Here is a 24,646-nt window from a genome sequence, read left to right as displayed (position 1 = left end):
CCCTCGAAGAGGGAATAAGACCCAAAGTTGGGACAGGGCAAAGAAATGGGCCAGCCAGACCAGGGCTGAATAAGCACCAGTCCCATAAGAGCCAGCTGCATGGGGCTGGGCCAAATGCCTGGTGGGACTCAGAACCCCCAGGTTCTGTAGAGCAGGAAATCTGAGGCCTCCAGGAAAGAGCACAGGCTAGGGGGCAGCCAGACCTTGGTGTGGCTCCTGACCTGCTTCTTAGCAGCTGTGTGACCTCAGGCATGTCCAAGCCTTGGTTTTCTCCTCTGTAAAATGGGAATAATCCTACCCACTGCCCAGTGCCTAGAACTAATAAGAAAATGTAAGCCCAGTGTGAAGCACACAGTGGGGACCCCACAGCTCCTCCCATCGGCTCCTCCCCTTAGGGCCTGAGGATATCTTATTCTCTTTGGGATGGAAATCAATAATAAGGAAAGCAAACCTGAGCCATGCCTGAGCTAAGCCCTTGCTAAGTGACATCTCAGGTAACCCATGGACACACCTGCTATGGTTTCACACAGAAGTCTCTGCCCCCACCAGGGAGGGGTCCCTGGCAGGCCCTGCTGGGCTGATGTGAAGCAGGGAGGCTACTCAGGCCCTGGTCTCCTGCATTAGGCTCTGAGTCGGGCTGCTTCTTTCATGCACATGCCTTCTGCTGGGTGGGAGGGCATTTGCCCAGATTCTCTGCCCTTTCCCAGCCGAGGCTGACTTTACGTCTGATCCCTTATCAGCTCACATTTCCAAGGATCAGACCCAGGGGATTGCGAAAGACCTCTTCCTTTATTCACTGGCTAGCCTGAGCATCTCCCTTTATTTCTCTGAACCTCAGTGTCTTCATCCCTGAAATGGGGATTCATAGCCAACACCCTGCCAGTGAAGGTTCAGTGGGAGCCCATGGGTGCAGATGCTTTGAATAAAGCCTTCCACGCAGGTAAGGAATTAGCCTCTAGGGTATCCCAGGTGTGGGGGGCATCCTTCAACGTGGGCATTAGAACGTCCCCCCTTGGTGTCCCCTGGTCTCCTTAGGAGCTCAACACACTGGTCCCAGGTGGCCAAGTCACCCTCCACCAGTCTGTGCCTGGCCTACAGTTTGCTCCAAGGTGGAAAGTAAGGGAGGAAATAACCACGTCCCACAAGGGGTTGAGGCAGCTGGAACCAGTTGCTTCCCCGAGACTTTCAGGACCTGGAAAGCACTTCCCCAGTTGTGAATTCATCCTGGCCACCAGCCCCGTCCCCACACCAAGCACGCCGGCAACAACAGTACCCCTCAGGCTTAGGTTCCTCAAACACTAAATGGAAGTATAGGCCCTGCCTCTTGTAGGAAGAAGTTGAGGTTGGGGATCCCTGGGGATTGGACCCAGGTCGACGGGTCACTCACAGATCCAGTTGATTTTGGCCCAAACCACTTATTCTCAGGAAGAGGATTCTGGGGCCCAGAGAAGAAAGTCACATTGCCCACACAGCTGGAGCCAGAGCTTAGCCTCGTACCCGACTCCCCTGCTAGCAGTAGATGAATGTGTAGATAACTATTGAAGTACCAAAGGTTTGATCCTATCCTGCGTTAGACATTGAAGAGGAGAGAGCTGGAAGCCTAGTGCAGGGAAGACACCTGGCTGGGGTCACAACAAGCTGGTGACTGTGTCCTGTTGGAAATCACCCTAGCTGGTGTGGACTGGGCTGCTTTCTAGCTATGTGCCTTTAGTTAATAATAAAGGAGATGATCTCCCAGAGTGCCAGAGCTCATCCAGGAACGTTAAGGGTCAGCTGGAATCAGACTTCCAAAGCCTTTCCCCCACCCCAATCAAAGTAGCAATCTGGCCTCACATCTTTCCCCTCCCATTCAAACTTGACTCGGGCTGACCGCTGTGCTTTCCCCATTCCCCACCACCTCCCACTGGAATAATGCAGCCCCAAAGCTTCCCCAGGGCTTCTGGAGCCCAGGGGTTACAGCAGGTCACCAGAGCAGCTCCACAGGGCTCGCCCCAGGGGCCCCATCCTGTACGCCCCCCCCCCCCCCCCCCCCCCCCCCCCCCCCCCCCCGCCCCAGACCGCAGTGGAAAAGGTGAGGAGCTGGAGGAAGGAGCTTAGGCTGACTTCTGGGCGGGAGGAGCACTGGATCCCGCCCTTCGGCCGCTGAGCTGCCTCAGCCTCCTATCCCGCACCGCTGCACCGTCCAGTCGGCCCCGCAGGCCAAAGCAGTTTTGTCGGGCATGCGGGGGATTCAAGCCCATAACCCCGCTTCTGAAAGGCATGGAAGGCCCCAGCCCAGCCGGGCACACAGAAGGTGGCCGGGCGGTTTTGCAGCCAGGGTCTCGCAGGTCGGGGACCTGGCAACCCAGGACAGTCGCAAGGGGAAGGAAAGAAGCGTCGCTCCGGGCGTGTGTCGGCAGCCCCACCACAGCCCCATTCGGACTCTGCGGAGCCTCTTGGTCCCTCTGGTGCTTGTGCCCGTCTGTAGGCCTGGAACTGCGTCAGTCGTGGCTCTGTCTTCATGCCCGTCTCTGTGGAATCTCTCCGGCCACCTCCTGCTCTAGCCTGGGGCCGGCCGTCGGCCGCGGTCTGGCCCCTGGCCTGGAGCGCCATCTCGTGGGCACTTGGGGAGTTGTCGCGGCTCGCGGACCGGGCAAGCATCCGGTTTGCTTTGGGCGGGGAGCTGCGGAAGGTACCCAGGGGAGGAGCCGGGAAAAGAGCAGCGGCCGTCGGCTCTGGGAACCAGGTGCTTCGGAGTGGGTATGGGGTGGGGCGAGCAAATCTAGCCTCCGAGAGCTCAAAAGGAGCTCCAAGAGCAAATCAGAATCCCAGAATCCGACATTGGCATCAACGCATTCACCGAGGGGTGATCAGGCTGCACTCCCGAGGGCGCTCTCCGGGGAGTGCCCAGAGAGGACCCGGAGCTCAGGTTCCTTTCCCTTTGCCCTTTTCCCTCTGCTGTCCAATCCCTAGAACACGAGCGCTCGGCCCCTCGCCGGCCCCTGCCTGCTGGCCTGGTGCTTCAAACTTTGAAATCCAGGTCGGCAAAGGAGAGGAAAGAGTGGGGTTGGATGTGGGATACTTCCCAAAGCTGGGAAGAAGGCAGGCTCAGCGTTTAGACTTCGGTCTCATCGAGACTCTGTCCCTCGAACCATCCCATATCCGGGAAAAGGGGTGTGGGGGGGAACTCGAGCCGAGGCATTCACCTATGTAGGTCCTGGGCAACAGGAAGCTGAACGTTCCCCTCCAGCTTCAAGGGATGCCCTGAGTGGGTCTTCACGGTACACAGGGGAGGCGGACCCCAGTTCAGCGCCTTTGGGTGGCGGGCAGGGCCAGACCACTAATGCTGTACATTTCCTCCGCCGCTGCGTGGCGGGGGGGGGGGGGGAGGGAACAGCTGGAGGGGCTCGGGAATAGCTGGAGGGGCTGGGGAGACTCGGATTAACCTAAGAGAAATTGAGTTGCTCTAGGTCTCTAGATCCGTGCTACTTCGCCGCTAGGGGTCTCACAGAGCCCCCGCACCCACATCCCCAGTGTCTAAGATCCCGTGAGTCACACTCACCATCCCGCACCCACAAGCACAGTTCCCTCTCTGACCCCACAGCCTCAACACACACGGCCCCGCAGCGACCCAATTCCCAACACCCGAAACAGGCCCTCCACACATATCCGCGCGCTGGCCATTCTGCCGTCTAGGGCCCCTGGTGCCAGGCCCAGAAGGGTTAGGAAGGCCTTGGGGCACCAGAGCGGCGGGACGCGAGGCGCCCGGGCTAATTGCGGATCCCGGGAACAATGAGGGATGTGAGACAGGGGAGGCGGGTGCCTTAACTGGGCCAGAAAGAGGCCTGACCTTCGTCTGGGGCAAGGCCCTGCTGCTGGTCGCGCGGTTGCCGCAGCCGAACTTAGGTTCGCAGCTGCGGCCCAGTGGAGCGCCGCGAGGGCGACTCCGGGAGGAGACTCGCCGGTGGGGGAACGGGGGGACGACTCCCCAAGCTGCACTCAGGGCCTGGGCCCTCTTGAGGCCCTGCAGTATCACTCCACCCCATCTGGGACGCGGCAACAACCACGCGGCGAGAATGCGGCCGCAACGCAGCGACCTTCCTCGAGTTCCCCCCCCCGCGCGCGGCTTGAGGTCGGTGCTGCCCCCTGGTGTCAGCAGACTGCTGAGCCCTTGCCGCCTCTGGCCGGCTTTTCTTCCTAGACGTGCAATGAGAAACCGGAAGAAGTGAACGCGCCCCTGCTCTTCGAAGTTTAGGGGCGTTTTGAGCCCAAAGCGACCTCGAATTAAGCACACTGCCACGAGGGATTCTACTTGAGCTGAGAAAGTGGTCTCTCTGGCCCGCCCCGTTCCTGGATTAACCCTTCTCTGTCCTGCCCGCGGAAGGTCAGAGGCGGCGAAGAAGCAGCCTCTTCCCCCCCTCTGGGGGCCGGGACAAACTTCTGCGTCGATTCACTCTCTCACTGGCCAAGCCCCTCACTGAATTCAGCGTAGCCTGGGTCCAGCTCCCTCCCTGGGAGAGACGGACATGGTTCTCTTTCCTTGCGAGTGTGTTGGCCCGCGGAGGTGTCCAGGGCACTTGGAGGCCTGGATACTATCAATTCCAACTCCACCTTCACCCTCCTTCATCTCACCATTCCTGGTGTTCCTGGTGAGTTGGGGACCCGTGCTTCCCGCTCCCCCCCCCCCCAAGTGCCCTAGGTGGGCAGGCAGCGTGTAAGTCCGGGGCTGCACGGACTCCCAAGGCTTAAAGAGGAGAGAACTGGGAAGGAGGTAGGGGCTCAGTGACGCATATAGACCCAAGGGTGGGTTAAAGGAGTGATAGCCCATCTCCCACCCCTTCCCACTACCAGGATTTGGGGACGGAGACACCTGTCGGCTGGATGAAGCAGAGATGAGCTCAAAGGATGGGAGGCAGCTGTCCTTGCAGAAGTAGGCCGGGGGTGGGGGTGGGGGTGAAGAACGTGCCTAATGGAGACTAACACAGTGGGACCCCTAGAGATACCCCAGCTGAGCCCGTTATTATACCAGGGAAAACTGAGGCAGGAAAGGTAGTAGCCTATTGACTCACACTCCCCAAACCCCCAGGAGAGATCTAGATGAGTTACACGGGAGAACTCTCAGGTTAGATTCCGCCACTCCAGTCAACAACCCTGACAAGGAGAAAAGTTTCTTTCTTATTCTTCTTCTTCTTTTTTTTCCTAAGTAATCTCTACACCCACCTTGGGGTCCGAACTCTGGATCTCCTGATCAAGAGTCGCATGCTCTACCGACTGAGCCAGCCAGGTGCCCCGAGAATTGTTTCTTTTTGAGGTTCGGAAGGCAGAGAGATGGAAAAGGATTCTAGGGTCCGCGGTATCGGGTGCACCACGGCCAAGCTCCTCAGAAGGGAGAGAGGGAGTAGGGCAGCTCCACCTACCCAGAGGCGCTGAAAGGGGATGCGTTTCCACTCTGGAGCCCCAGAGAGGGAGCCAGGAGCCCCGGTGCGGAGGGGCTGGGGCGGCGGCCCGAGGCGAGTGGCCAGCAGAGGGAGCCCGGCCCCTGGCCTGGGAGGCTGCGGGCGCGGGAAGCGCGAGGGGGGCTCGAAGCGGCTCGGCGCCTCCCCGCCCAGCCCGCGGCCCTCGCCGGCGCCGCCCGGCCTCGCAGCTCCGCCGGCCGCCCCAGCCCGCTGCCGCCCCCGGGGTGCAGCTGCCGCCGAGCAGGGGGAGCCCAACGTTTTTTCCCGCCTCCAGTCCCTCCTTACGCGCTTGCTGCGCCCCTGCCCCACGCGGCCCACAGAGCGCACAGCGCCGTTCACTTCGCATTGCAGCGTTTTATTGTTTTCTCGCGTTTTTGTCTTTTCGTCTCGCTCCGTAGCGAAAAGTGAAAACCTGAGGTGGAGCCCGCGGGCCGGGCGAGCAAAGCCCGGGCGGAGGGGCAGAGGGGCTGGCGGGGTGGGAGTTCCTCCGGGGGTCGGGGCTTCTCCCGCAGCCAAGGACCCCCCCTCAGCCCTGTACAATATAGATGCTCATGTAAAATGAAAAGAAATTTTAAATGCTATGAATTAATCTCTAGATATTATGTACACAGCAATGTACACCTTTGAATAAATTAATACCAATTTGCATATTCTGGGAACCTTAAAGCTTATTTACACAAATTACCATTTATTTCATAAATATCTTTTTTTTTTTTTCCCCTGGGGACTCAAGGCAGAAGTGCCACTCCCTCCGCTGACCCAGGGGTGGGAGGGGAGCCTGTCTTTTTGGGGGAAGAAGTGGGAGGACTAAAAGAACAGGTCCCTCCCAGCTCAAGTCTACACTGACTTCAGTCTTCACTGAGCCCAGCATCCCTCACTGCAGATTCTCAAGCGGTCCAGGCCCAAGGCTAGGGGCTCTGGGCTTCTCTCCGAGGCTCCCATCCCTGACTCCTGCACCTTCTGGCTCTGGAAGAGACCGCTGGGCGGGGCAATGAGGCCTGCCCACAGCGCCGGAGGACCCAGAGGGGCCCCTGGCCAATGCCACCTTGCCACTGGAGCAGATCTGGACCATGACCGATGGCTCCTAAGCGACTGCGTTCCCGGCAGCCGGGTTCCTTGTGAGGCCCAGGGAAATGTCCCAGGCCCCGGCTGGCTGGTCGGGCGGGCCTCTGTTCCGGCTGCTGCAGCCCGCTTTTGCTCCTTTATGTAAATAAATACCCATTCTGTGCTGTACACGTGCCAAGCAGCAGGGGCAGGCAGCCCAGGAGGTCTGCGTGGCAGCGGAGCCGCTGGGCAGCCCCCTCACTTGGGCGACTCTCTGCCGGGGGAGAGGGCTCGCTGGCTCTCCAGCCCACTCACCAGTCTCTGGATGCTCTGCAGTTCACTGGCCGCCTCTTTGGCTGAGCCGCTGGGTGACAGGGCACCCCGGGAAGGGGCCCCAACCTTGCGGAGAGCCAGCTCCGGCAGCGGGCTGGGCTCCCGGCTGTTGCCGCCGGCAGCCTTGGAGCCCTCGGCCGCCAGCCCAGTGGTGAGGAGGCTCGCGCCGGGCGGGAGCGTTACCGGGATCTGGTAGGGGCTGAAACGCAGGCGGGGCCGGGCACTGCCCAGAAAGTGGCTCCGGGACAGGGAGCCTGCGGCGGCGGCGGCAGCGGCCGCAGCACTGGTTGCTGGCAGAGCAGAGGCCGCGGCCGCAGCGGCTGCCATGTACGTGTAGGGGTAGGGGAAGAGGCCTCCGAAAGTGGGCATTGGGATTCCCTGGAAGAAACAGAACAAGACAAGGGTTAGGCATCCTGCCTGAGGTGTTCTGAGGGGAAGCTGGGGGCTGGGGGGTGGCGCTACCAGCACCCGACAGTTCTAGGAATATAAGCCCAGAGCTCCCGGAACTGTAACCCCAAGCAGCACAGGTAGGCATGAGCCAGTATGCTGCAGCCAAACCCCGTTAGAAGGGAGCCCACTTCGGGTGATGAGGCAGAGGTCTGGCGCCATCAAGCTCTGTGCCAGGTATTACAGTACAAGTGAGGGAAAGACATGCCAGGTGGCTGAACTAGCATGGGCAAAGGCCTAGAGCGAAGAAACTGGGCAGGCACAGAGCCAGGTGGCAAGCAGGCAGCTTTGGCTGTCTTGGGAGGTTCTGCTCACTTAGAACAGTGTCCTCCCCAGCCCTGCTTTCTGCAGGTGCCCCCCAAAGGACTGAGGAAGTGCAGGCAAGGGAGGGGAGGAGCTCTATAAATTCTCCTTTTACCTGCCTGCCTGCTCAGGGATCTCCTGCCTGGGCCAGGAGAAGGGCATAGATGCCAATCCGTTTATAAACTGGCCTGGATATTCTACAGAGAACTCCTGGTGGCACCTCAGTGGCAGCTGAGGAAGGAATGCAAAGTCTGCCTGTGGAGAGCACAGTAAGTAGCCAGGAAACCCTGGACAAACACCGTCTGAGTCCGTGAGGCCCGACTTTTGGATTATCTGACCTTTGAGATAATGGCTCACTCCCCAGAGTATGAAGGTATGGGGAGGAGTGCAGGGAGCTGACTGTGCTGGGCTTCCAGGGAGACTCAGGCCTGGCTCAGGCAGGGAGAAGGAAAGAAGTAGCTTAGTCAGGAATGAGAAAATATCCTTCCCGAGAAGGTCAAGCCCTACTGGGCTTTCAGTCCTGGCATCTCAGGTGGGGAGGAAGGAGGGAGGCTTCAGATCCCCCCAAAGCTGGCTCTACCGAATGGCCAGGGCCAGGCTACCCTGGCACAGGAACTTGACCACTAGCAGGATACCAAGTGATGCCTCCTGAGTGCCAGGTACTCTCAACCTGGTCTTGCACCTGTTGCCCAGGCTGTATCTAGAAGCCCTGACTTCCCCATGACCCATGCTGGGGAGGAGGCATTCGCATACACACAGAATCAAGGATGCAGACTAAACCTCCAGCCCTGAGCTCCATTTTCCAGAGGGTTCCTTGCCATCTCAGAGCCACAGATACACGTGATGTGAGTGCTTCACTCACTCGACACATCCCTGACACTGAAAAACCCATTTCAGAACCCCCTCCCCCACTTCAAAAGTATCTGCTTCTGAACCAAAGGAGCCTTCCCAGACCTGAACTCCTATTTTCCTTCCCTTAAGATAAGATCTCAAGGGTTCAATTTGCCAGAAACCTCAGAGGGAAGAAAGTGAAGGTAGAGATTCCAAATCTTTCCACAGGGAATATTCCACCCAAGCAACCAAAGAGGCCGCTCTCCCCATTGGATCTCCGTATTTTGCTGCTGGCCAGTTTCATAAAGTCTCCCCTGGGAGCTCAGAATTTAAGCCTGGGCCTGGGGAACTGAGCCCCTCTTCCCTGAGATGTGTGGCTGGAGGAGTTGGGAGACCCAAGGTCAGGGGGAAGGAACAGTCCTGTTCTTTGTCAGGTCAGAGGACTTCCTGGAGGGCCTGAAAGGCGCCAGAAGTATCTGAGAGGTGGGTCATTGTGGCAGTCGATTGTCCAGAAAATATTGCAAATTTTCCTACTCCCTTTTTCCAGGCATCTAAGCCTTTCAGGGACTGACAGTGAACCAAGAGTTTTTGTTTCCAAGAGAAGTATCCTGAGGCCAGGAAAGTGGACTTCACAAAAGCCAGAGGCAGATCCAGTCTGTCAGAGGAAGAGTCTAATGGGTGCCACTGGGTGCTGGAGGCATAGGGAAGGGACCCCCAAAGAGGGTCAGGAACTTGTCCAGAGTCACACACGAGTCAGAAACAGTGCTCTGACCAGACCCTAGACCTACAGTCTTAGTCTCGCTGCATCTAGGTGTCCTGGAGAGTGTCCATCGCGTCTCCCCAGGACAGAGTCATTGCCCGCGGGAAGCTCAGAGCCCCTGTGGCACCCTCGGGCCCTATGCCCCCCTCGCTCTTTCTCCCTCCAGATCACAGGCCTTACCTGAGATGCCAGCATATGCTGGGAGAGGTGGAAAGGGAAGGGCGCAGCGGTGCTTGCGGCGCTGGCCGCGGGACCCAGCCCGCCTGCGTCCAGCCCGGTGGCAGCCCCTGGCCCGCCTCCTCCACCAGTGCCGCCGCCGCCCGCCACCGAGGCCAGCAGGTGACCCATGCCCATGGCGGAGAAGGCTCCGGGGCCCATGGCGAACTGTCCCGGGTGCAAGAAGAGCGGCTGGCCGGCCCCCAGCGGCCCGAAGAACTGCTGCCCGTGCAGATGGCCAGAGAAAGCCAGGCCCGGCAGGTGTCCGGCGCCCAGGGGGGACGCACTGTCCGTCTGCACCACCAGCGGCGCCAGGCCGGGCTCCTTGCCCTCGCCCGCCTCCTTGCGCCCGTCGTCCTTCCGCCTCGCTTCGGCGCGCTCCTTCTCTAGGCTCCGCAGGCCGAACGGGCCGTCCGCGCCGCTCTCGGCCGGCTCCTTGCCCCTCTCCGGGCTGCGCCGCTCCCGGGCGCGCTCAGGGTCGGTCAAGCGAGGGGGGCTGCCGCTGTCCAGAGCCGGGCTGCGGCCTAGCGCCGGCCCCGCGCGCTCCTCGCTCAGCCTCTCCGGCTCTGGGTCGCTGTCCGCGGCGCACGACTTCTCCTCGGCTGCGGGGAGAAGAGGACGCGCGAGGTCACAGGGGCCCGGGAAGAGACAGACGCGAGGCCTCCCCCGGCGTCTGGGCCGGGTCGGAGAGACTGGGAAAGGCCCGCTCTCGGGGAAGGCGCGTCCGAAGAGTTTCTAGATCCTCGTCGGGCAGGGGGCAGCTGCAGGTCACCTAATCTCAGGCCCCGTATTTACAGCTGGAGAAACGGAGCCGTGTAAAGGAAACTCACTGCCAGAGTCACACAGCGCCCGGGGCCTGGCTCGGAGTCCAGCCAGATCTTCTAGCTACCGGGGACCGCCCCTACCAGGGAAGGCCTGGGTCGGATGCCCCGTGCCAGACACACTGCTGACGGTTACCCGGTTACCCGACGCTGAAAAGAGCCAGCCCGGCGCCTTGAGGAGGCCCTCCCCTCCACCCCTCCACACCCCCCACCTCCACCCCCGTCCGACCACCCGACCCTCACCTCGGGTCCGATGCAGGCGCAGGGGACTAGGCGCTGACCCCGGGGAGGGTGGCGGTTCCCGCGCGGGGGCAGGTTCGCAAGACGAGGCGTCCGACTCCGCGCCGTCGCGCTCGGGCTTGCAGTGTTCCTCGTACAGCCGCAGAGACGGCAGCGTCAGCTGCTTCCTGGGGATGAGCGGAGGGAGCGGGTCAGAGGCGCGCGCACACAGCCCCGAGTCCTGCTCGCTCGGGCACTCTCCGTGAAGCCGTATGGCTCACCCCTCACCTTTTCTCCCGCCGGCCATTCCCGGTGTCCCGGAAGCCCTTGGCAAACGGGTTGTTGTCGATCTTCAGCTGCGTGATCTGTGGGAGGGACGGAGGGGGCGGCCACAGGTCAGGAAGCGGCTCCTCCAGCCTGGCCTGGGGCACCCCGAGGTCAGAGGAGGCCGGCCCAGAGGAGAGCCCCGCGAAGGTCCGCTTGGTACCCGCCCGCCTAGGATAGGACGCTCCCAGCCGGAGGACGAGGTGAGGCCGGCCGGCCGGCCTCGCGGGAAGCCACGGTGGTCTCTCCTCCAAAAACATTATTCGAGGCATATTCTCTTATCTTGTACACCCAAGCCCAAAGCCGTGCGTAGAGCCGAGATCTGCCCAAGCATGCACCCAGGGCCACTTCATCACTCAAGTTAAACAAACGGGGCATCCGAGCAGGCGCGCACAGGGACAGCAGAGCACACGCAAGTCCACACCACAGGCACAGATCACACTCACGGGCCCGCGCACACGCAAGCACACACAGGCAAAACAAACAAGTGCCCACAGAACCAAACGAATCCGCACACCTCCACACGTATCCAAGGCGCCCAAAAGGTTGCCCGCATACCCGCATACACATCGTTTCACAAAGACAAAAAGAATGACGGGTAGGGCCCTTGGACACTCTCTGGAGAGGGGTACACACGGGCACAGGCCCAGAGGGAGTGCTTCTCTGCCCCTCTAGAGAGAGAGTGTAGAAAGGCAGCAAGAAGAAAAAGCCCTTTAACTTAAAGGGAAAGTCTCTAAACACCTCCCAAGGGGTTGGGGGCCTGGACGGATGGGGGGTGCTTTGGGAAGCTGTGTCACCTGTCCCGCCCTCTGGCACCCCCTGGGAGAGCGAAAACTTGGCCCTAGGTTCCTATCGCTGGTTTCCCAGCGGCCGGGAAACCAGGGCAGATTGCCTCAGGCTCCCTCTCTTCATTTAAATTCCCATCCCTGAGCCAAGAAATAAACGAATAAAATGTAAAAATGTCAGTGCGGTCCCGGAGTCTCTGCTAATTGCTAAGTAAACATCCCCACCCCAGCGAGCGCCCAGCTGTTTGGGCTCCCGGGGAGCCTGTGTGTACGTGTCACCGACTTGGGAGGGAGCCTGGGGGATTTCGGTGGGTGCTGCGTTTACCGATGCAAGACTTGGTGCTGGGGAGTGAGCTGTGAGGGTGCAGGGTGGGTCCTGGGGGCTTGGGGCAGGTGTGAGTGAAGGGTTGGAGCCTGCAGGTGTAAGGGGGCGCCGGGGCAGGGCCTGGGCCCGCTGCCCACCCAGCGCACCTTGTCGTTCTGGTAGGCAGTGACCGCAATGAAGTCGGTCTCCGGGAACACGTAGGTGCGGAAGGTGCTGTAGGGCAGCTTCAGGATGTCGTTGGCTCTCACGATGTGGAAGCGCGGTTGGTACTTGTGCATGGAGTTCAGGATCGTCTGTGGGGAGGGCGCGGGTCAGCTGGAAGCCCCCAGCCTTTGGCCCTAGCACTTCTACTCCCTGGGGACCCAACCTCTTTGCAAGTCTCTGTCTCCTTCTTCGTCTGCCTCCTGCACCCCCTCCTCTGTGATTTTCTCCTGTCTTCTTTGCCCCCTTTCTTGCCTATATTTCTTTTTCTTCTATTTTTTTTCTCAGTTTTCTTTATCGCAGTTTCTCTTTCTCCACTTAAAAAAATTATGCCAGTTGAAAAATAAAACAAAATAAAAACCCCATAAAACTCCACTCTTAACCTCTCTTCCTGGGCTCATTGCTAAGCCCCTAGTAACTCCACGGAGAGAAGATGTGGAACTTCCAGGGGCTCAACGACTTCCCTACCTCTGAATGGGCAGTCCCTTTTGCCCCATCAACTCCCCCCTCCCATTCACTGGGGGCCTGGCTCAGGCAGAAACGGAGAGAACCCCCAAACTCCCTCCTCCTGGTGGGGCATCTGCCTGTGGGAGGAGGGAAAGGAGTCTTAGGATGTGAAGGGGGCTGGTTTGACTTTCGAATCTCCTAGTTTGGGGGGAAATGGGGACAGGGGTCAAGGGGAAGGGCGAGGAAAAGCTGAGGTCGGGGGCAGGACTTCCAAGCTCAGCAGTTAAAGACCAGAGGCTGCACAAATGAGTCCCGGTCGCACCTGCCTCCCACTGGGCTCTAGGAAGAGCTTTGGCAGGCCTGATCCCAGCCGAGATTATGAGCAGCCTGGAGCTTACCGCCCCACAACTCCTTCATTCCCCAGGCCTGCGGAGCCCTGTGGGCCCAGGCTCAGCCAGCACAGGCCACAGGGCAGTGACCCGAGCAGGGGCACTCCGAGGGTTCGGCCAGCGCTCCCCGGAGGGGAATCCCGCCGCCTGCTCTCCCGCCCCCACCCCCTGCGGCACCGGATGCACAGTTTCCGACCCCCTTCCCTGCGCTCGCCCAGCACTCACGAAGCCATGCTTGTCGGAGATGTTGTTGGTCAGTTTCAGCTTGTGGAAAGCCACAGGCTTGGCCATCCACTGCTCTCCCGTGGCCGGGCTGTCCGGGTGGATGTACATGCGTTTGGGCATCTCAGGGTCGGCCTTGCCCGCCACCATCCAGCGCGAGTTATGGAATTTATACCGGCAATCGTCAGCGGCTACAATGTCCATGAGCAGGATGTATTTGGCCTTCTTGTCCAGGCCGCTGACTCGCACCTTGAAGGGGGGAAACATCCTCCTGCGGGAAAGGTGAAGGGGAAGACTCCATGGAACCTGGTTTTATGTCTGAGGACCCCACTCCCCCGGGGCACGCACCACTGCCAGGAGCTTCCCCATCTGTGTTTCCCTGCTGTCCTCTGCCCCCATCTCAATGCCTGGGAGACCCCTCCTGTGGTTGTTATTCCTGGGGGATCCCATTTCCGCTTGTCAAACCCTCTCTTACTATAGGGTTTCCCATCGGCCCTATCCTCAGGTCTGGTGACTGTCTTTCTCCCTCATCTGAGATGAAAGCCGATGTCCAGAAAAGAAATCCAGGCCCCCTCTAGAAATACACCTGCTTCTTTTGAATCTCCCCAAAATTCATTCAGGGGATATGCCCACGGGGACTGAAACTCCCAAAAATAAAACCAGAAGATGTTTGCTTGGGGAACTGGGTTACAGCCGAACAAGAACCTTAAGTTTTGGGGGAAGAGGGTGAACCTGAGGCCTGGAATCTCGGTGGCTGAGTCGAAAGGTGGAGGGCTGGGGACTGTGATTTCCTTCTGGCTTTAAGGCCTGGAGCCGTGTGTGAGCTGGGAGCTCCTCGCTACGTGGGCCGGGACAAGGCTCCCAGCCCAGGTCAGGCGGCAGCCGGGCCCGCTCGGGGCTTACTGCCGGAACGGAATGGCGGGCTGGAATCAGCTGGCCTGCCTGGGCCTAGCGTGGTGCGAGTCTCATTCTGGGCTCCAGGGTCAGAGGACAGTTCGGGAGATGCTGCACCTCCCCGGAGCTCTGAGAGCCAGACCCGGAGGCAGGAGAGCGAGGCGGCAGGGCTGAGGAGCCGCAGCCGAGATCTCGGAGACCCGCCCGAGCCGAGCCGCGGGGCCTCCTCGGCTTTGGGACTCAGAAAGGTTGGGACTATTCTTTAGGAGCGTGTTTTCGTTTTATTTCATTCGGAAGATTTTGATGGTTTAGTTTTAAAAAAATTCGCTCGGTGCCAAATGAGAAAAGTCAACTTGGATGTCTGTGGGAGCTAAGCGTGGCGCCGGGGCCGGGGCCGGGGCCGGAGCCGGGAGCCGCGAGCCGCGAGCGGCGGGCTCGGCGCTGGTCGGTGCTGTCGGGTGCCCCAGCCCGCCCGCCCGCCTGCGTGCCCGCTGGCCAGCCAGCCGCCCTACCTCCCAGACTTGGTGATGACCATCTCGGTGCCCAGCTTGTGGAACTGGTCCCACAGCTCCTTGGCCTCCAGCGTCACCTTGGGGTCGTCCTCCACCTCGTCCTCAGGCTCCAGGCTCTTAAGCGAGCGCAGATGAGCGGCGGGTGGGTGCGGGCCGAGTGCCGAGACGTGCAGCCCCGCCTCGGCCGCCGCGGCCGCCGCGGCCGCCGCGGCCGCCGCCCCCGCCAGGCCCGGGTCGGGCAGCGGCTTGGCCAGCGCGCCGGGCGGCAGTGCGAGCGCCGGGAAGAAGGAGGGCTGCGCCGCCGCCAGGAAGGCGGACATGGGGAAGTCGGCCGGCCGTGGCGCGTGGAACGGGTGGTAAGCCATGGCGCTGGCCGCCAGCGCCGGCTCTCTCATCGGGACATCCGGCCCAGGCGCCCAGGGGCCGGGGCCGGGGGCGCGCGGCTCGGACCCCCGGCCCGGGCGGCGGCGCGCGCGGAGGAAGGGCGACCCGGGTGGCAAGCGCAGCGGCGGCTTCTCCCGGCTCCGCGTCCGGCGCACGGCGAGGGGCGCGGGGCTCTGGGCGCGGGGGTGGCGGGGGCTCTGCGCGGGGCTGGGCTGGGCTGGCCCGCTCCGGCGCCGGGGACCACGCGCGACTGGTTAGATCTTGTCGTGATCTCTGGAAAACTGTGACTATCTCACATGTCCTGCCCTGCTCGGATCCCCTGCGCTAACGAGCCAGGCCCCCCTTGATTGCTGATTTTACGCTTTTTGGACCAATTGTGGGTCTCCGGGGGCGGGGTTTTGACAGCTCAAGCCAAGCTCCGGCCGGGAGGGGGGCCCGGGGAGAAGGTGTCGGAAGCCTCAGCAGTAAGAAAACATGTCAACAGAATAAAATATTAACCAATGACGGGCCAGCGGGCCCCGAGACCCCTCCCCCTGCCCCGGCCCCCACCCCGCAGCCCGCGCCCGCCGCTGCCTGCGCCCGGACGGGAAAGCGCGGCGGGGCGACCCGACCCGCCGAAAGGGCCTGAGGCGGGGGGCGCCCGGGTCCCAGGGCCCTGGGGAAGGACCCCCAGCCGCACGCCGGCTCCAAGTGCAAAGCATTGACATGGCCCCGAGAGGAGAGGGGGCGCCCTCCTTCTCCCTCGCCCGGCGGCCCGGCCGCTCTGGCCCGCGCCCCAGCTTGGCCTCCGACCCGGCTCTCCGCTGCGGCGCCGCCCGGGGCCCCTGCACTCCGGCGGGGGCTGGAAAGAGAGGCCGGTGGGCGGGCGAGTCGGGAGGCGCGGGCGGCCGAGGTTCTGGAGCCGAACCCAGGTGGCGGGAGCCGGTGAGTGGAGCGGTGGTAGAACCCCGGTGGGGCCGGCGTGGGCGGGAGTGGGACGCGGCCTTGCACTCGGGAAACGCGGGTACCCCCTAGCCCGCGCCTCCCCCTCACAGGAAGACTCGGGAGGAACGTGGAGTTCCCGGCAAGCCCTGAACTCAGCCCAGTATCTGTCTGCGTCCCGGATCCAGTCCTGAGCCCTCCGACGACCCGGAGAGCCGGTCCTCGGGGCTAGGAAGGTGAGCGCATCCGCCGAGCACAGGGAGGCACGGCGCGGGCTGATCCCGGTTCCCAGATTCTTGACCCGCGACCCAACGAATTTTCGCCGCATCCGGTACCGGAGACCCAGGTCTCCCGCATCCTAAACAGCGGCATCGTCTCTCTGCTTTCCGCCACGTTCTTAGAGTCTGTTTCCGTCTCTCCGAAGCGTAGGTCTCCCAAGTTCAGTAGTTCGAAGCAACGAGTGTGGGGGTCGGAGGGTCTGCGCGCACCTGTGGTTGAATCCACTCGCCCCCCACTCCAGTCTTCGTTCTTCAGAAGACCCACTATTTCCTCCCGCCCCATGGTGTGTGTGTGTGTGTGTGTGGTGCCCAGTACGGTGGTGCCCACTGTGCACGGCGTGAGCCTCAATTTAAGGAGTGCGCTCAGGGAGTGAAGAGGCCACACACCTGCCTTGAATCGGGCCCGGGCGCTGACACTCAGACAGATTCCTGGTGGTCGTGTTCTAAAGGACAAGAAGGACCACATACTACACATGGGTGACACTCCTGCCCGCACAACCTATGTAAGTGCGGGCGAGTTCGGCAGGCGAGGGCCCTGTGCCCGCGTGGTAGGCATGTACAGCCCACACCCAACAGTGACCCAGGCAACACTCCCCATCCATTGCGCACTCCCAGTCACAGGGCACCTTGTCGCTGCACACTTGGACCTGGCATGTAAAGCCTGATGGCTTGGAGCAGTGCGGATTAGGGACCGGCCAGAGCGGTTTGACCTCCGCGACCTTTTTTTTCTACTTTTCCAAGCCAGTCCCGGAGCCCTCGCAGCTCCCTTACCCGGCTCGCGAACGAGCGCCGCCCCCACAGAGTTTCTCTTCACGACCCTGCTCGTGGCTGGGTCGCTCCTCTCTGAGTGGCTCCTCTCTGGCCAGAACGAATCTTCGACTCCGCGCTGCGCAGTCTACGCAGAAGGGGCAGGATCCGTTGCAGCTTTGCACAAAGTCCTGCAGGCTCCATTTAGGCGGCATATGGCCCCTCAGGGAGGGACGTGTGTGGGCAGGTTTGCGCAGTCGGTGAGGTGACCAGATAATAGGGCAGCGTTCCTGAGCCAGGAATTCGGGGACGGGCTCGGGGAATCCATGAATACATGTGCAAAGTCGTGCGTGTACACATACTTTTGTGCTCGTAAGAATGTGTGTACACCTAACTGTGTGCAATTTGGACATTTTCCTGGGAAAGGTCCGTAGCTGGTCCAGGGGTCCAAGGCCTGGAGAGTTCGAAACACGCCGGCCCGGGTTGTTTGCCGAAAAACCCCGGCGACGGTGCATGGCTGCATTTGGGGACCAAGATCCCACCTGGCCACAGCCACTGGGTCACCGACTTGCCCTCCCGCGGCCACAGGCTCTTTCCGGCCAGGCCCCTGTCGTCTGCCCTGCCTTTCCGTCCCGCAACCAACCCGAGGTCTTGCTACAGGCGCTCTCAAGATTCTGAATCTACCCCCCAGCCAAACTCTCTACCGAGGAATATCCTTGACTCTTCGAAAACCCACGCAGGGCAGGCCCAGGAGGCCTCAGAGCGACGCCTTGAGGCTCCCAAGCTCCTGCTCGGCCCCTCCCCCACCTGGGTCTACCCCTCTTCCCCTTCCCGGGAACAGGCGCCTCTAGGGGGGTCCCGGGGCTGAGAGTTCGTGTCTCTTTAAGAGGCCCCGGGGGGGCGCCTCGCAAGCCGCCGGGGGCTGGAGGGGGGAGGGTACGGGCGGGGGCGGCTGGCGCCAGGCGGCCGAGGCTCCACAACAAAGCTCCGGCCCCTGTCACTTCGCATCGGCCGGGCCCCGCAGACAGGCGGGGGACGCGCGCTCAGCTGCCCCTCCCTCTCCCAGGCAGTCCTGGGTCCGGGCGTCGCGCGGGCGCGGGCCTCCCGGCCTCCCGCGGGTGGTTGCGCGCCCTCAGTACGCTCGGCGATTCCCGCAACAAGGAAATCGGGCGGGGGGTGGGGGGTGGCGGCCTGGGCCAGGTGGAGCCTTGGTCCCGAGCCTGGCTGGGCCGCCCGTCCGTCCTTGGCCGCGTAACATTTCGCGGGGTCAAGGCCACTGGTGGGACCTTCCCGGGGTTGGGCCTCGCCGGTGTCTTTGCTCCGTGTGACTGGGCGTGGATCTGAGTGCGCCCGCGTGGATGGCTTAGGGATAATATGGTCAGTGGCACAGGGGACGTGCGTCGGGTAACGGGGCGCTGTCGTGAGACGAGTACTAAGGATATGATTGTGCCCGGGCTAAGCTCAGGTGACGTGTGTGGCCTATGAGTGTGACCAGAAGTGGAGGTGCCACTGGGCGCCTGTCCCCATCGTGGCGCGTTGTGTATGTGTGTGTGGGGGGGGTTGGGGGAAGACACAGAGTTGCTTCCCAGCCCCGCGCTTCCCGGCCGGACCCGCGCCTCCCGGAGTCTTGGCGCCAGCCAGCCCCGTTTAGCGGCCGGGCCCGGCTCCCCCGCGGTCCCGGCTCTGGCTGGGGTGGGGGCCGCGGCCTCGATGACCCCGGCCCGCAGCGGCCCGGCCTGTCCCGTCCACTTAGACAAATTGCGGCTGACAGGCGCGCAGTCTCTCTGGAGTCGCCGCCCGCCCGACGCCTCCCTCCCGACCCAATTACCTCGCGCGGGGTCGGGCCAAATGGCTGGGATGGGGGGCGTGGGGAGAGCGGGAGGCGCGACCTCTTCACGGCCCGCGTGGTGGCCCCGGCCTTGCTCCAGGAAAGGCGGCGGGGACACTTTTCCCGGTGAGGTCCCGGGAAGTGCCTGGGCAGACACGGCCCGTGTGGCCCAGTCCCCAGTCTTCCAAGCTAATGCGAAAGACGAGGCCCCTCCTGGCCGCTCGGGTACTGGACGTACCCGGCCTTTGAAGGGGGGTCGCTTTACACCCGAGGGCGAGGTGCGGCGGCCGGCAACCCAGGGTGCGTTCCCTCCGGCCTTTGGACGACTTCCCCGGAGTTTTGGGGACCCTATAACCCTGGGAGCTCCAGACTATTAGCTGCTCTGGGGTCTTAGTCCGCTGGTGGCCGCTGTCTGCTTGGGAGCTGCGGTCGGCCCAAGTGAGGTGTACGTGTGTGAACCTGCGAGTGTGTGGACGTGCACAGCTGTGTGTGTTGGGTTGGGTGTGGGTGCTTGGGATCACGGCGCCGAGAGCAGGCCATGATGCTGCGGGACTTGAGAGGGGGGCAAATCTCTTTTTTGGGGGGGGACAAATCTCTTAAAGGACCCCTAAGACCAGCCCACCTGAGAGGGAGGGGCGGGGCGGGGCTGGCCTGCGAGCGCTGGCCAGGATCTGGATTCGCTTTCCCAAAGGCTTTCCCAGGGAGCGGGCCCGGGATTTCCTGGCGCAGCGTCGTCGTCCGGGGCAGCACCCCACAATCAGGGTTCCAGCTGGGTCGTACCCGCCCTCCCTTTCCCGAGGTAGAGCTACCTGGCCTGTCTGGTCAGCCTCGGGGCCTCCAACCAACCTTTTGCCTGTTTAACCGGGAACTTCCTCTCTGCTGGCTTCAGCCTGGTTGCTCTTCTTGGCAGGACGTGCACCTCTCCCCCTATTTTACAGATGAGGACCCTGAAGCCCAGAGGGGCAGTAATTTACCCAAGGCCACACAGCTACCCGTGGCAGGGCTAGGATGGGACCTTGGGGCCTTAAAAGAGAGCAAGGCCGTCTCCACTCCTTAGCAGCTGGCGATGTCACTGCTGTCTTGGCTTACACAGCAAAGCAACACTGAGACTTCAGGGCCCCACCGTCAGGCTGGGCTCTTGCTTTGAATACAAGACAGACAAGACGCTCTCTCCCTTTGCCCCTAGAGTTTCCGGCTCTAGGTCTGCGGGAGGGGGCCGCCTTCCCAAGGGACAGGGAGCAGCGTCAAACGTCAGCCAGGGGCTGGGCCTGGAAGCTCTTAGGGGTAGGGGATGGAGATGAGTGGAATCAGAGTCTTGGATTGTGTGGGGGCGCAGGACAGGGAGGTCAGCACAGAATCCCGCCCTCGAAGGGAACAGGGCCGAGGCAGCAAGAAGCAGAACGAGGTCAGATTAGCTGTGGGACTTTGTAAACTTGGGCAAGGCCCGGGCCTTCTCTGGGGCTCCAGCTTCTCATCTGCAAAATCAGGACCAAGCAGTACTCTCTTAAGTACTTTCTAGAAAGTTTAGAAATTCTCTGGTCTGTGCAAATCACAAAAATCAGCCCTTGAGAAACCACTTCCAACCCCAGACTGGCAGCTGCCTGCCCTGGCCTCTGCTTGCTTCCAGAGCCCATACTACTGTTGGACAGAGCGCTTGTGTGCCTGGATTTGCCTTGGGACCACTGGGCCTTCTCTCAGATCAATCCCAGACACTGCCCTCCCTCCTTGAGCTGCCACCCCAGCTCCCATCAGCCTCTTCACAGACCATGAAGATATTTTTTCCTCCATCAAATTGAGAGAAAGTCCATGGTAATTTGCCCTTTGAGCAGGTAGCACTGTGAGAATCAGGGAGATCACATGGCTTCCTCAAGGTCACTCGGTCAGGCCACAATTAGATGCATGTTCTGATGGCCTCCTAGGTGATGGCATCATGGAGGTCGGCTGGGCTGCTGGGGGGGGGGTGAGGTGGAGATTGCCCTTGGTGTTATCTCTAGAGGATAGGAGGCTGGCTGCTCCAGGGCCAGTGGGTAGTAAGGTCCCCCACCCAGGGGCCTAGATCTCACTTCCAGCTGATTACAGGCTGTGGCAGGGTCCATAACCTCCCCAATTAGCCAGGGGCCAGGCCCAAGGCCTCTCTGATAACCCGAGCCCTGTGGCAGCCGCCATGGGGCCAGCTTATCTGGCCTTTCTTATCCTCCCCCATCCCCCACATACTCAAAAGACTTGCCCTGGCTGTGAGCAGATGAATAACCAGATTGTCCTGCAAGCTCAGCCGGCAAGTCCAGCCCTACACCCACAACTTTCCCTGACTGGAGGAGGCCACAGATGTTTTGCACCCCCTGGAGGGAAAGGGCTGAGCCAGGGAGGACTCCTGACTCTAAGCTCCCAGCCAGTTCCCTGCATGGTTGGAGAGAGCTCCCGGCTCTCCATCTTTTCCCCAACCACGAACCCACGTGGAGGCAGAGGGGCTCACCTTTCCTAGAGCTCCGGACCCATCCCCAGGGAGCCAGGCCACGGGGCAGCCTGGCAGCACCCCTCTCCCTGACCTCTTTTGGACGGAAACACTGGTCTGGCGGGGGGTCGGGGCTGTGCCAGGCACATCAAGGTCTCTGATTCCGCCGAAATGGGGGAAAAGCTGCTGCTAGTCTGGCAGCCCCCAGGGGCCGTGCCCAGACCTGCTTATGTTCCCAGCATGCCTCTCTGCAGCCTGTGATTCCTTACCTACTACCATTGCAGGCCCCAGACAGGAGGGACTGGCTTCAGCCACCCTATCTATGTAAGGCCATCTACTCAGCCTGCAGAGCCCACTGTGATTCAGGTCCCGCTTTGCCCAATATGCCCAACTGACCGGGTGGCGGGCACTGACGACGAAATCTCCTCTCAGGTGTCATGGGGTGCACGTGAAGGGGGTACAGACCCCAGGAGCTACTTTGGCTCCAGCTGGTCGGTCGCATGGGAATCCCTGCTTGTGAACTCAACTTTCCCGAGGCTGTTACATTAAACTTTACCCCAAACCACACCTGGCTCATTGGGTTTCCTTTAATCCTCCCAGGCCTCTCTGGGTTCTCAGGGAAGAGGGGGGACTGGGGCTCACATTAATCTCCTTCCTGTTCGATACCCCTTTTTGCTCCTCCTGTTCCCATCTCCTTCCTGCCTTTCACGTCAGGTCTGGAATTGGGAAGGGGTGGGAGAACAAAATCAGGAACCTGTCACCTAAGGTTCCAGCCAGGATTCATGAGACCTACCTACACCTGACCATCCTTCCTCCTTCTGAGTTGGAAAAGAGAAGCAATTACAAGGTGCCTGCCCCAAAGATAAGGCTAGCATCCTCAGGAGGCTCTCCGTCCCCCAGCACCCCCCACCCCCACCCCAAAACATGTCAAGGACCGGTCTGGTCCTGACTGCTGCAGCCGGGGGGGGGGGGGCTCCTGGCCTGTGTGGGGCCTCCCGAACTCACTGGCTCTGGTAACGCACAAGAAGTTTGGAGAATGAATTTAAATTCGGCCCTACCCAGATTGCAGAGCAAACATTCTCTTTCCCCTTCCCACCCCCTCACTGACCCTCCAATCAGTTGCTCATGTCGAGGCAGGGGGTGTTGGGAGCGGGGACACATGGTCGGGTCCACAGGACTCTGCTCGGGGCTTGGAGAGGACCCTGACCCCAGCAATGCAGGGATGGACACCAATTATAGCGTGATTTATTGGACAAGACGTGCACTTTTTGACAGGGCCTTAATAACCACGGTTTCCTTCACTGGACAGTACAGGACCAGGGTGAAAGGGCTTACAGACAAGAACGACAAATCCCTCCCATGAGCCAAAGGGGAAAGAAAAGAGGAAGGGGGGCTTCTCCTTCCTTCCTCCTTCCTTCCCTAATACTCTGGGCCTCAGTTTACCTCATGCCAGAGGGAGGTTGGCCAAGGGAAACTGGGCAGTGCATCTCACAGCCAGGAGTGGGCTGGAGCTGTCCGCTCAGGGTCAAAATGCCCAGCCAGGCCATCCGCTCTCTCCCCTTCCAGGCCCCCCGTGGGTATGGTTAGAAAATACAAAAGCGGATCCAATGCAGGACATCATGTGCAAACGGAGGAGGGGACAGAGCTTCTGCAGTCTCCTTCAGCCACGGCCCCGCTGATGGGGGACAGAGGTCAGAGTGCGCCAAGGTGCTTGGGAGAAGGGGCTCTTCTCCATTCGGGGAAGGTGGGTGGCTGTTGTCACTAAGCTTGGGGAAGGTGGTTGGTGAAAGAGGAGCAGAGACTGAAGGGTAGGACCAAGAGGGGGGCTTCTCCCCCGCCCTCCAGCAGGTGAGAGGGCCAGCCAGTCAGAAGCAGGTTGCTGGTACTACGGGAAGCCGGTAGGGAAGAGGCTGAGGGGCTGACTCTCATTGGTGGGCAGTGGAGATCGGTAGCCATCGAAGTTTCTTGGGATGCTGCCGCTGGTAGAACCTGAGCTGTTACTCAGTGTCTCGATGCTTCCCTCTCGCTGTAGTTCTGTAAGACAGAGGACAGGACCAGGTCTGGTCAGAGCCGGGTCTGGGGGAGTGAGGCACACCCTGGGCCGGGCTGTCTGCCTGGAGGCACCTTCCACAGGGGGGATCCCTACCTGGTCCCCAGATGGGCCAGGCAGCAGCTCCGGTCACAGGGAGGTCAGCCGAAGGAGGGAGAAGCTCCCTTGGCTGGCAGAGTCCAGTTTTAGGCCACAGTCTTTCCCTCGTTGTGGGAACCCCTTTAGGCCAGAAGTCTGGCCGCCCTGCTGATTGGTCTGGACCACACTGCCATACATGGGACACGTGCCCACACCTGCACACATTCTCATGCTCAGCCAGCATGCTCCCCGATTCCGGAAGTGGCTCTGGTCCTGGATCTACAGGTCAGGCAGGCAGGAGAAAAGCCAGAACACGGCGAGGACTGCAGCTTCCCTGCCTGATCTGTCCCTGCCTCTCCTCCCTGGCCCTGCCTGCTCCCCGGAGCTTCCACCCTGGCTTAGCAACTCACTTGCTCACTCATTCTGACCCATACAGTCTGCCTGCTGGCCAGGCCACCACTCATCTCTGGCACCTCCTGGGAAGTATCCTGTTTCCCTGCAGGAGGGAATGCCTGGTTGGAGAAGGGCCTATTCCAACGGAAAGAAGGTCCCTGCTTGCCTGTAGTGCCTCCTTTCTCCCTTTTCTCTTAGCCCCCAAGTGTCCTGGGGGCCCCTCGGAATGCAGAGTTGCCCTGGGAAGCAGGTGGGGAGGCTCCCATCCCCTCTGCCGCTCCTTCCCTGGCCCTCCCACAGCCATGCTGCCATCTTGGATACAGCAACTGGTCCTATCTCATTCAGTTGTGGGCACCTTAACTGGCCCCCCCATCCCCAATCTCTTGACCTATGATAGGTACTGGGGCAGGTGGGTTGGGAATAGACTTCCTTGCATGCTGGATACAAGGAAGAAGGAATTACTATTTGGCTTTTTGCAAGTGGCTAGTTCCTATCCCCTTTCAGTCCCTCAGAGTGAGCTCTGAGATGTGGGCACACACATCCCCGGGAAGACTCTGGGAGCATACCCCAAGCCAAGATGTGGTGATCTGCAATTTCTCCTTCTCCAAGGTACGCTTGCCTGGGACTGAGAGGGTCTTGCCTGTCCCCCTCAGGAGCTCAGGACCTCAAAGCAAACTTGAAACAGCAAAGTGTGCTTGAATGTTATACTTGTCTGGTCTGGCTTGAACCCTCTATCTCCAGCCTGCACCCGCTCCCAGGCACCCTGCCACCATATGCATGCAGCACAGCTAGCTTTGATTAGGGAAAGAGTCATGGCCTTCACTCTTGGTCTGGCCATCGGCAGCCAGCCAGGAACTAACCACTGACTCCCACTCCCTACAGGCCACCCCCAAAGCACAGAAGCTGCCCAGCTGTAGCAGCCACAGAATGGGATGGGAGAATCTGTGCTGCCCTACTTCAGAGCAGGCGCCTGGACCCAGGAGTGAGGGGCCTTCAGGCGCACCAGC

General features: G+C 61.0%; 2 protein-coding genes across 2 annotated transcripts in view; both read right to left on the bottom strand.

The window, feature by feature from the left end:
• Nucleotides 1-6,103: 6,103 nt before the first annotated feature.
• On the bottom strand, nucleotides 6,104-15,210 carry TBX2 (T-box transcription factor 2). Its single transcript, XM_025851411.2, has 7 exons — nucleotides 14,509-15,210; nucleotides 13,106-13,373; nucleotides 11,990-12,136; nucleotides 10,698-10,774; nucleotides 10,434-10,597; nucleotides 9,334-9,971; nucleotides 6,104-7,190 (listed from the first exon to the last, which is right to left on the bottom strand). Exons 1-7 carry the CDS (start codon nucleotides 14,901-14,903, stop codon nucleotides 6,738-6,740), a joined length of 2,142 nt encoding a protein of 713 aa, XP_025707196.1. The 5' UTR covers nucleotides 14,904-15,210; the 3' UTR covers nucleotides 6,104-6,737.
• A 7,131-nt stretch (nucleotides 15,211-22,341) lies between these two features.
• Nucleotides 22,342-24,646, bottom strand: part of BCAS3 (BCAS3 microtubule associated cell migration factor) — a 574,861-nt gene continuing 572,556 nt past the window's right edge. Inside the window, exon 27 of the mRNA XM_073879584.1 lies at nucleotides 22,342-23,152. Within this exon, the coding sequence (XP_073735685.1) occupies nucleotides 23,004-23,152 (149 nt within the window). The 3' untranslated portion in view covers nucleotides 22,342-23,003. The remainder of the gene's footprint in view (nucleotides 23,153-24,646) is intronic.

Source organism: Callorhinus ursinus, unplaced genomic scaffold (assembly GCF_003265705.2).
Source record: "Callorhinus ursinus isolate GAN/ISIS: 27379988/994484 unplaced genomic scaffold, GSC_fseal_2.0 scaffold34, whole genome shotgun sequence".
Taxonomy (NCBI): Eukaryota; Metazoa; Chordata; class Mammalia; order Carnivora; family Otariidae; genus Callorhinus; species Callorhinus ursinus.
This window is presented reverse-complemented; position numbering and strand designations above follow the sequence as displayed.

What these genes read in the sequence shown, in the direction of transcription:
- TBX2 (XM_025851411.2), bottom strand. Translation starts at nt 14,903, where the DNA reads ATGAGAGAGCCGGCGCTGGCGGCCAGCGCCATGGCTTACCACCCGTTC. An exon ending in GTCATCACCAAGTCTGGGAG is followed by an intron (nt 13,374 to 14,508) that starts GTAGGGCGGCTG and finishes CCTTTCCCGCAG; the next exon opens with GAGGATGTTTCCCCCCTTCA. An exon ending in AGCATATGCTGGCATCTCAG is followed by an intron (nt 7,191 to 9,333) that starts GTAAGGCCTGTG and finishes TGTTTCTTCCAG; the next exon opens with GGAATCCCAATGCCCACTTT.